This window comes from Lampris incognitus, unplaced genomic scaffold, assembly GCF_029633865.1.
Source record: "Lampris incognitus isolate fLamInc1 unplaced genomic scaffold, fLamInc1.hap2 scaffold_485, whole genome shotgun sequence".
Classification (NCBI taxonomy): Eukaryota; Metazoa; Chordata; class Actinopteri; order Lampriformes; family Lampridae; genus Lampris; species Lampris incognitus.
The window spans coordinates 18,043-29,614 of NW_026611446.1; the positions used below are offsets into that span (position 1 = coordinate 18,043).

General features: G+C 43.3%; 1 protein-coding gene across 1 annotated transcript; it reads left to right on the plus strand.

Annotated features, from left to right (window-relative positions):
* Positions 1 to 7,527: 7,527 nt before the first annotated feature.
* LOC130133768 (tRNA-dihydrouridine(16/17) synthase [NAD(P)(+)]-like) lies at positions 7,528 to 11,498 on the plus strand. The gene is made up of 4 exons (XM_056302099.1): positions 7,528 to 7,688; positions 8,015 to 8,052; positions 8,513 to 8,588; positions 10,221 to 11,498. The coding sequence occupies exons 1-4, from the start codon at positions 7,562 to 7,564 to the stop codon at positions 10,283 to 10,285; spliced, it is 306 nt and encodes a 101-aa protein (XP_056158074.1). The 5' UTR covers positions 7,528 to 7,561; the 3' UTR covers positions 10,286 to 11,498.
* Positions 11,499 to 11,572: the final 74 nt, after the last annotated feature.

Below are 11,572 nucleotides of genomic sequence, written 5' to 3' on the forward strand. Positions count from 1 at the left end.
AGGTGGCTCTCCCCAGACTCCCATCGGCTTCTGAGACGGAGGACCTCCTGACGAGCCACGTGTTCCATCTCCATGGCCTTCCCCTGGACGTCGTCTCGGACCGAGGGCCCCAGTTCGTCTCCCAGGTATGGCGGGCCCTTGTAAGGGGTTGGGTGCCTCTGTTAGTCTCTCCTCTTGCTATCACCCACAGACTAACGGACAGACGGAGAGGATGAACCAGAGCGTGGAGTCTGCCCTCCGGTGCGTGGCCGCCAAGAAGCCCAGCTCCTGGAGCCGGTTCCTCCCCTGGGTCGAGTATGCCATCAACTCCCTGGTCAGCTCTGCCACCGGCCTCTCACCTTTTGAGGTGTCCCTGGGCTACCAGCCGCCTCTCTTTGCTGCGCAGGAGTCGGAAGTGGCAGTTCCCTCCGTGCAGGCCCATCTGAATCAGTGTCGTCGCGTCTGGGAGGTGACCAGAGCTGCTCTGCTCCGGGCAGCTGAGCGCGCCAGTCGGGGAGCCAACCGACGCCGGTCCCTGGCGCCTACGTATCAACCAGGCCAAAGGGTGTGGCTGTCCTCGAAGGATCTCCCGCTTCAGTCCACCGCGAAGAAGCTGAACCCCTGGTTTGTCAGGCCCTTTGAGATCAGGAAGGTTCTCAGCCCCGCGGCGGTGAGTCTGAAGCTTCCGGCTTCCTTGAAGACCCACCCCGTGTTTCATGTGTCGCAGGTTAAGCCTGTCTCCCACAGTCCTCTGATGCCTCCGGCCCCGGCTCCGCCTCCCCCTGAGATCGTGGATGGGCACCCCCAGTGGAAGGTCCGCCGGCTGCTGGATGTCCGGCGCTGAGGACGGGGGTTCCAGTATTTGGTGGACTGCAAGGGCTACGGTCCGGAGGAAAGTAGCTGGGTCTCCCGCCAGCTCATCCTGGACCCTGGGCTGCTCACTGAGTTCCATCATTCCCATCCTGACAAGCCAGGCAAGTCGCCTGGTGGCTCCCGTGGAGGGGGGGTACTGTTACGGCTCGCCCACCCTGCACCGTGGCCCGCCCACCCCGCACCGGCAGCCAATCAGCTCGTCAGGGCCGGGCTTAGCCGTCAGGGCTGGGCTTAAGTTTGGTGGCCTCCCACGCACCCGTTGTCAGTTCGTGTTGTAACCTCCTCGCAGTAGCGGCTACTCTTCCCTCACGGTCCTTTTCTCTCCGAACTCACCCCAGCCCTTGGTTTATGTTTTCCCTTGCAAAGTTTCCCCGTGGAAGTATCCTGCCATGTTCCCGTTTTGGATTACCTGCGAGTTTTTCCCCTTGGACTTTCCGTTTTTCTTGTCGCTCATTGCCTTCCTGTGTTTGACTATTTGTACGCGTAAGGAATGAAGTACGCCAGTTTTCGGCTAACCCCATCTCTGTCTGGTGTCGTGCGCTTGGGGTCTTCCACAAACCCTAACAGGCAGAACATTAGAACATTTGTCTTTTACTTGTAAATATACTAGAGCCTTTTGGGAATTATTTCAAAAATGGATATCTGAAAAGGACTTTCATTTGCCTAATTTAGATTATAAGTATATTAAATTTGGAGTTATAATGGAGGAATAAAATATGGAAATGTTGTACAATAGCCTGATTATTATGGCTAAACAATTTACCCATAGACCTGGATTTTTTAAGGCCAGGCCACTATTCTTAGTCTTCATGAATGAATTAATAAAGTTTAAGAAAGCACTGAAATGTATTCAAAATAAACAAGCTTTGCATATTTAAAAAAACATAGATATATTGATTTCTGATTAGACCTCTTGCTGTCTTATTATTTTTTTCCTAATTTTTTTATTGTTTTGTGAAATACTAAAAAATTTGTAATAGCTCAGTGTGATTTGTACTATTTGCTAATTTGTTATTGTTATGACCAGATTTTTTTCTTTTGTTCATACAATAAAGGCGTAGAAGAAAAAAAACCATCCAGAAGAGGCAAAATTGAGTTGGATTCAGCTTGGGAAAAGCCGTATGTTGCTAGGATTAGAAGTAGGCCACAGACATACAGCTATGTGCAGAATAGCTGCACAGTGCTAACTTCTCACTTAAAACAGATGGTTGTGTATGTATGTTAAACTCAGCTAGCTAGAAGGGAAGTTAGTGAATGCATTTATCGTGTGTGTTGAGGTTAAAAACGGGGATATAGTAGGTCTACAGGTTGATAACAGGTTGGTTTGGCTGGTTAGCTGAGAGCTACTTGGCTAATGGTGGCAGGTGTTTTGCTGGTGTGTACTGCAGTGTATCGGTTTGTGGTCTTCGAGTAACATCGTGAGCGCTTTGTGCGTGGTCTGTTCATATCAATTTCTGGGACTATAGTGACCTATGAACTACCTCTTGTTGCTTGTTGTGTTTTGTTGGTAAGGCTATTTTGTAATAGTTAACCTTAGAAGTAATTTTGTTAGTATTGTCTGTTTTGGTTAGCCTATTTTTTGAGAATTTGATAACAATAACCATGGCAACGTTCAACGTAGAGGAGTTTCGTGGGAGTGATTTTGGGCGCAGTGAGTTGCATAAGCTTATAAAAGATTTGCTTGCAGTAGCGCAATATTGTGAAGTAGACATCACTCCAGAGACTAAAAGCCAGAGATTGTGTAGACCCTGATTTTGGTGTTACACCTAAAAGATCCCAACATGAAACAGCAGAGCGAGAGAGGGGGAGCGGCTGTTTCAGCTTGAGTTAGCAAGGCTGACATTAGAGCAAGAGAAGCTTAAAGTGAACAACAGTGGCTTAAAACGTAAGCGCGAAGCTTGTTTTGATGTTTCCAGCTGTTTGACGCTCATGCCAAAATTTAATCGGGGTGATGTGGGCTGTTTCTTTGACGCTTTTGAGAAAATTGCCAAAGAGCTAGAATGGCCTGAAAATAGGTGGATGTTACTTATCCAAAGTGTGCTTGAGGGCAGAGCCCAGGAAGCTTAAGCAGCATTAGATGCTTTTGACAGCAGAGACTATGATACTGTGAGGAAGGTGGTTCTGGCAGCCTATGAGGTGGTGCCAGAAGCCTACCAACAGAAGTGCAGGTCTCTGCAGCGAAAATCAAGTGAAACTTTCTTTGATTTGGCCAGGCAAACACGAGGTTGTGTTTAACAGGTTTAACAGCAAGCGCTAACACTCAAATCCTTCAAGAGCTGCGGCAACTTATGCTGGTGGAGCAGTTCAAAACCAGTTTACCTCGGCATACGGAGCTACATCTAAATGAATGGGCATTACTGAGTTAAGAAAAGCTGCTATGGCAGCAGATTCTTATGAGTTAACTCACAGAGAAGTGCTACGGAAAGGAAAGTTTGGCAGACAGGATAGGAGGCAGGCTGCCACTGACGGACCTGGTGAGGCTTTCATGACAAAATCTACTCCCACCTCTGTTCAGTCTCCAGGGCCCAGGAAAAGATATGAGAAGCCTTATTTTTTCCAAAAGGATGTCATCTTCCATTATTGCAAAACATCTGGCCATATGAAGTTCAGCTGTCCCAGTGTCAAGAAGGGAAAATTGTGGGATTGATTAGTGCCCAGACTCAGATCAGTCCCTGTGAAGTGGACAGTTTGAACCTGCCTTCCTGCCCAATAGTGAAGGGGTTTGAAGGTTTTGTGTCAAAAGGGGCAGTTTCTGTTGCACCCGATGGCGAAATGATCCCTAGATCAATTTTGAGGGACACAGGTGCCACACAGTCCTTAATAGTTCAGGGTGTCTTAAACCTACCACCCGCCACCTATTTATAACCTTCTATCCCAGTGAAGGGGGTAGGAGGTGGTTTTGTTAGTGCCCCTCTGCACAAAGTATTTTCCGGCATCTAACATTGTAAATGGACCAGTAGTGATGGGTATTGTTCCTTCCTTGCCCATTGAAGGAGTGGCCTTTGTGTTGGGCAATGATTTGGCTGGTACTCAGATTTGTGTGACACCTGTTGTGAGTGAGACACCTTGTGAGGTCCCTGAGACCATGGCTTTGGAGAAAGAACATCCTGAGGTGTTTATGGCATGTGTGGTGACAGGAGCTCAGGCTCTAGCTGCTGAAAAGGGAAATTCCAGCGAGCAGGATAAACTGTCTGGTGGTTTGACTGATACCTTTTCTGCTAGGCTAGCTGAGGTGTCCCCCTGCTCCCAGTTTTCTTGGGAAGCCCTTATATCACAGCAAGGAAAATATCCTTCTGTAGCTCCATGAAGAGAGATGGCTGATAATGCTGAGGACATGAAAGCTGTGGCTGAAGGTTTCTTTCTCCAAGATGGAGTCTTATTGAGGAATTTGCGGCCTCGTAATCATCCTGCGGATGAACCGTGGACTGTTATGACTCAAATTGTGTTACCTGAGAGTTTCAGGAAGGAAGTCCTGCGTTTAGCCCAGGAAGTATCCTTACCAAGTCATTTAGGCATCTGTAAAATGCAAGAGAAAATCAGGAGACATTTCTACTGGCCCAAAATGCATAAAGACGTGGTTTCGTACTGTCGTAGCTGTCATGCTTGTCAGGTTGTTGGAAAGCCCAACCAGACAATTCCAGTTGCTCCTCTCTGCCCTCTACCTGTTATGGAGGAACCGTTCTCAAGAGTACTTATTGATTGTGTTGGCCCTTTCCCAAAAACTAAGAAAGGGAATGAGTATCCCCTGACTATTGTGGATGTGGCCACCAGATTTCCAGAGGCGGTGCCATTGAAATCAGTTAAGACCAAGGTCATAGTGGAGGCTCTGCTCCATGTCTTTTCATCGGACTTTAAAGTCTATGATTAAGACCTATTGTATTCGTTACTCAAATGACCGGGATGTAGCAATGCCGTTTTTATTGTTTGCTGTCAGAGACTTGGTGAATGAGGCTACAGGTTTTAGCCCTTTTGAGCTGGTTTATGGACATCAACCGAGAGGGCCACTGAATATGGTGAAAGAACAGCTGTTGCAGGCAGCTTTGCAGAAGGGTGCTCCTGGTGGGGTTTTGCAGTATATAGCGTCATTCAAGGACTGGCTGCATGCAGCTTGTGACTTGGCAGATGAAGGCTCACTATGACAAAAAAGCAGCAAAGCGTACCTTCAAAGCAGGAGACCAGGTTCTGGTGTTGTTGCCCATGGGTGGAGGTAAGCTAGGGGAATTCTATGGTCCATATAGGTTATCAAGAGGATGGGTGATCTGCTGTGTGTATCACATCTCAGGTTGCTGTGGAAGAGGGGGAGAGTGACGATGATGGGGTTGGGTCAGTTGAACCAGTTACAGATAGGCTTAAGAATTCCAGTGTCCTGGCCAATTTCAGCGAGTCACTGAGTCATCTCAACACAGAGCAGAAAGAGGAACTTTCCCTTTTCTATCTGTCCAAGTCGGAGAGTACTGCTGGCGTCGTGTGTGGCTGCCACTTCTCCCTCTCGTAGCCCCCCTTCCCATCTACCCCTGTATGTCTGTGTTATGTTTATCTGTCGTCTTGTTTCACCCCGTTTATTGTAAAGTGACTTTGAGTATTAGAAAAGCGCTATATAAGATTGATTTATTATTATTATTATTATTAATATTATTATTACATCTAGTGGACCAGTATATTCCTCTGTTTAGAGATACCCCTGGCTTAATAAATTTAATAACCCATGATGTAGACACTGGTGAGGCAACCCTCATTAAACAACATCCATACTGGATTAACCCACGAAAATGGGCTTAGGTGAAACCAGAGTTGCTCTACATGGAAGAAATTGGTGTGATCGAGCAAGGCTCAAGTAAATTGAGTTCTCCCTTAGTCCCTGTTCCCAAGCCCGATTTAACTGTGCGTCCTTGCATAGATTACCAAAAGGTAAATACCGTAACTAAAACAGATGCATACCCAGGCTGGAGGACTGTATTGATAAGATCAGCAATGCACAGTATGTGTCGAAATTTGAGGTTAATGAATTTGGTAACCTCCAGACTGTAGAACACTGTCACATATCTGGATGATGTGGTTTGCTATAGCACTTCGTGGTCTGATCACATGGAACATATGAGACAGCTGTTTGAGCGTCTTAAACAAGCAGGGTTGGTAATTAACATGCCCAAATGTGAGATTGGAAAGGGGCAAGTCACATATTTGGGGCACCAGGTGGGTCAAGGTTCATTGTGACCAAGGACTGTCAAGGTGCAAGCCGTTTTAGACCTTCCTGTTATGAAAACAAAACGCCAGCTAATGCGCCTTTTGGGCATGTGTGGCTTTTATAGGCGGTTTGTTCCCAACTTTGCAGCTGTGACAACACCACTTACAAACCTGTTGAAGAAGGGAGTTAAGTTTAGCTGGTCAGCGGATTGTCAGTGAACTGATGCTGGTTGCTCCGGACTTCTCACTCCTGTTCAAGCTTGCAGTGGATGCTTGTGATGTTGGAGTGGGGGCGGTGCTGCTATAGACTGATGTGTTAGGAATAGACAGGCCTGTTGCATATTTCTCTAAGAAACTGAATCGCCACCAGAAGCAATATTCCACCATCAAGGTGGAGGCCCTGGCTCTTGTCCTAGCAGTCCAACACTTTGAGGTGTACGTCTCTAGTGCTGGAGCTGATCTGGTAGTCCTCACTGGTCACAACCCACTTATGTTCCTGTCAAAGTTCAAAACATCCAGTCAGAGAGTGTTCCGTTGGAGTTTTAATTTTACAACCATATAACCTGACGGTAGTGCATTTGCCAGGCAGAGAAAATGTTATTGCGGACACCCTGTCAAGTGGATGAGCATGTGGTTTGGGTATTTTGAAAAGTTTGGGAGTGCATTGTTGATAGTAATGCACGTGAATCAATGGTGTAAAAAAAAAACGGATTAGATTATAATATATAATATATAACCGGTAGACCACCAACTCGACCTCGGATACAGCTTGTGATCTTGCTGGGCAAGTTTGCTAGGACCTTACTAAGCTTACGATGGCAGTTTTATGTCAGTTCTGGGAGGACATCTGTAATGGGTAGACACATAGGGACTGGCATGATCCACATACTGTCAACTGCCTGATATTATTAATTATTAATTATGTTTAATTTATTAATCCCCTTGGGGAAATTCAGTTACTGCAAATTAACCCATGTGATCTGTGTAGCTCAGGGCAGTGGGCTGCCACCTTCATGCTGTGCCCGGGGACCAACTCCATTTCTTTTCCTGTTGCCTTGGTCAGGGGCATAGTATAAACCCTAACACGCATGTTTCTTTTGATGGTGGGGGAAACCGAAGCACCCAGAGAAAACCTACTGCAGACATGGGGAGAACATGCAATCGCCACACAGAGGATGACCTGGGATGACCCCCCAAGTTTGGACAACCCCGGGGTTTGAACCCAGGACCTTCTTGCTGTGAGGCAACAGCACTAACCAATGGGCCACCATGCCGCCGATGATCAACAGCTATGTTGAATACATGATGATGCTTGGTGCTTGCCAGAACTGTTCTTTGGTTGTTACTTTCAGTGTAAAGCGGATGCATCTGTTTGAAACCAACAACTATTATTTTGGTTGTTTTTTGTTATTTTTGTTGGCGTTTTTGGGTGTGTTTATTGTTTCAAACACACTATTCGTAATCACAAATGGTGTCTCACAGGTCAAAGGAGTTGGTTGCCAATGGGAGCATCAAGGAATTGGTGATGAAGAAGACAGCGTGTCAGAAGAGAGCACTAGACATTTCTGACAGGACAGCTGATGTGCTCTCCAAAAACAAGCAAAAAAAAAAAGCCCGCAACCCCAACAAGAACTTCTGCCTTGAGCAGAAACGTGAGTTTTACCTATCACCTCATTTTGTCATCAAGGCAAGGTAAAATGGAAATTACTGTAATGTCTTGTTTTGACTGTTTTGTCTGATATTTTACCACTGGAAACCACATTTAATTTGCTTTTCTTAATTCATTCAGAAAAGAATATGGTCTGCTCTAAAGATTTAATAAACTCAAAGAAGTATTTTTATTAGCCTTTAATTCAGAGTATGTGATTTTCCAAGGCTTTTCATTATGACTGGATACCTTGAAATAGCACTGATGGCAAAACAATCTCCTCAGGCATTGCTGACTGCTAATAGTGTCTTTTGTCCTTTGCTTTTGCAGCTAAATACATCAAGTGTGAACAGTGTGGAAACCCAAAGGTAAATACAATGGTGTTGTCAAATAAATAAATAAATAATCACATTGTGTTTGTAAGATTCATAAGCTAGTGAATTAGAAAAATCGACAATACGTAAAAGGAAATTGACAAGTGTGCCACTGTTTTATATATATTAAATCATTTCATATTTCAAGCCATACTTTGCTGAAAAATTAAAAAGCACAATTTAAACAGAATTATATAATTGGAGTTGCATTTACATTAACTGAAAGACAGTTCTTTAATCCATTCTATCACATAGTTTTTATCTTAGAATTTCAAGGGAAATCAAATAATTAATTCGAAATTAGTTGAAATTAACCCCAAATTAGTTTACTTTTTTTTTCATTGCCACTTGATGTAGCTGGTTAAAGTGCTTCACAATGGAAGAGGAGTCAGATTTTTAGAAGAACACTTGTAAATCTTTCTCCATCCCACATACTGAGTCTTCTTCTTCATAGGGAAACAAATGTGTCTTCAACCTGTGCCGAGGGTGCTGCAAAAAGAAAGCCTACAAGGAGGTGGCAGACTGTCTAAGTCAGTACATGCATGTTAAGCAAATACACATGGATACAGTGGTGCTAGAAAGTTTATGAACCGTTTAGAATTTTCACTATTTCTCCATAAACATGACCAAAAATGTGATCAGATCTTCATGTCAGTCCTAAAAAGATGAAGAGAACCCAATTAAATAACAGAAAATGTATACTTTTTTTGTTTATATATTGAGCAAAATGATCCAAGAGTAAATGTCTTTGTTGGAGAAAGTATGTGAACCTCTAGGATTATCACTTCATTTAAAGGGGTAATTGTAGTCTGGTGTTTCAGTCAATGTGATGACAATGAGGTGTGAGTTTAGCAAGCCTTGCCCTATTGAAAGAACATAAACCTGGGTCTTCGCTATCGAAGTCCGATCTTCACCACACGGGTTTGTGGAAGTTTGCCGTGCCTCGAGCAAAGGAGGTGTCTGAGGACCTCAGAAAAGAAGTTGTTTATACTCACCAGGCTTGAAAAAGCTATAAAAATATATATTTCTAAAGAGTTTGGGCTCCATTAATCCACTGAAACGCAGATGGTGTGCAAATTGAGGAACTTCAACACCATTGTTACTGTCCCCAGGAGTGGTTGTCCAACAAAAATAACTCCAAGAGCAAGGCGTATAATATTCCGGGAGATCACAAAGAACCCCAAGGTAACATCTAAGTATCTACAGGGCTGTCTTGCATTGGTTTAGGTCAGTGTTCATGAGTCCACCATCATGCAAACACTGAACAAGAATGGTGTGCATGGCAGGATAGCAAGGAGGGAGGTCACTGCTTTCCAAGAAGAACATTGCTGCCCATCTATAAAGTTTGCTAAAGACCACATGGATGAGCCAGAAGGCTATTGGAAGAATTCTCTGTGGAAGGATGAGTCTAAAATATAACTTTTTAGTTTAAACGAGAAGCGTTATGTTCAGTGAAAACCAAACACTGCATTCAAACATCGATACCTCATCCCAACCGTGAAGCATGGTGGTCACAGTATCATGGTTTGGGGCTGCTTCACTGCCTCTGGACCAGGACAACTTGCCATCACTGACAGAAATATGAATTCTGGATTGTACCAGCAAATGCTACAGGAAAATGTCAAGGTGTTAGTCTGTGGACTGAAGCTCAACAGAAAGTGGGTCAAGCAGCAAGACAACGACTTTAAACACATAAGTCAGGTTACCAATGGATGGTTGACTCAACCATTCCAGACCTTAATTCAGGAAGAAATGAGAGAGACCTGAAGAAAGCAGTTCATACAAGGATGCCCACCAACATCACTGAATTGAAGCAGTTTTGTAAGGAGGAATGGGCCAAAATCCTTCTAAGCTGATGTGGAGAACTGATCAAGAGTTATTGGAAACATTTGGTTGAAGTCATTGCTGCTCAAGGGGGTCCTACCAGCAAAGATATTTACTGTAATGTGATAATTCTGCTCAATAAATAAATGAAAGTATGTTTATTTTTGTGTTATTTGTCTGATTGGATTCTCTTTATCTATTGTTAGGACTTAGATGAAGATCTGATTACAGTGTAGGTCAGATTTATTCTAAAGAGTTCACTAACTTTCCAGCACCACTGTATAGTTTCAGTTTGTTACAATTCGATTGTGACTATAACTTCTCCTTTTGGTCCACAGGCCATGGACTGAAGTTTAAAACCAAAGCGGAAAAGCAAAAAGAAGAGGAACAGGAAATTATTTGAGAATATATGTGGGAAGGACATGGAAGGCCCCAGCAGCGCCTCTGAGCCTCTCCTAGAAGCACACATGCAGATCAGCCCTCAAGACAGGCAGGCTGTTCTGAAATGACTCAAATTAACACTCAAATACACCCTCTCAGCAGCTTTTAAGTAACCCGAGGAGGTAGTGGTCTTTGGTTACAGGACCCTTACCACATTGGACTGAGGATATAGAGTTATTATATGCTTTTAACACTCATATTGAAATTTGGATCTTTGTGAACAGATAAAAACAGTTAAGCAACAAAATATTTTTCCTTTTTTAATGTGGATTTTCAAGACTACAGATAGTTACTTCTAATTCACAAGGAACATTGACAACTCTGTTTTCATTTAATTCCTATTTGAGATGGTCACAATTTCCTCCTACAAACCACATTACCTTAATCTAAGGGTTTTTGTTTTTTTAAGCAATCCTGTAATCTTTATGAAGACCAAGCAAGGGTTTATGTAGAGTTCTGTATAAATTTCTCTGGCAAAATGTTTACAGTGTTTACTAAAAACTTGAGAAAATTACATTTGTGTGAGAAGAGCATGACTTTTTCACTTAGTTTTTTCATTAAATGTCATGAATTTGGTTGCATTTTTATTTCATTTGGAGGCATTTGTGTATACTTACAGGACTGAGGGTTAGCTAGCAGTGCATTGACTTGGAGTATGTGCCTTTTTGATGAGAAAACCACTGCCTATCCTAGAGTATGTAAGGGAGAAATTGAGAGCAATGAATTGATGCTCCGTCCATTACGTCTTAAGAAATTCTTGAGGGACAATATTTTATTACAGCATGTTTTCTTCTGTTGATATAATAGGCATAACAAGTAATTAAGTGGAGCCAGGATGGTCTGCTATGCCCTGACTACACCGCGTTGTGTTTGGTGCATGAATCAGAAGCTGGACATTGGTTGCTATCTTGATCTCGGTTTATTCCTGCATGGGTTCATAATAAGCAGTCTTATCCTGACAAAATGTCTTGCTTGGTGATATTCTCGGTGATGTTCAATGCCGACTCAATCAACAAAAGCAACAAATAAGAAAAAATATAATAAATAAATGACAGATGGCATGCGTGAGATTCTTGAGTAATTTTTGTATTACCCTAAAAAGAAGTGTAACACTACCTTCAATGATTTTACATATTTTACCCAATTTCCCCTCGGGGATGAATAAAGTATTCTGATTCTGATTTACATTACAATACCTTATTGTTTGTTCAAATTATTTTTTATTCTGCGATAAAATGCACATAGTCAC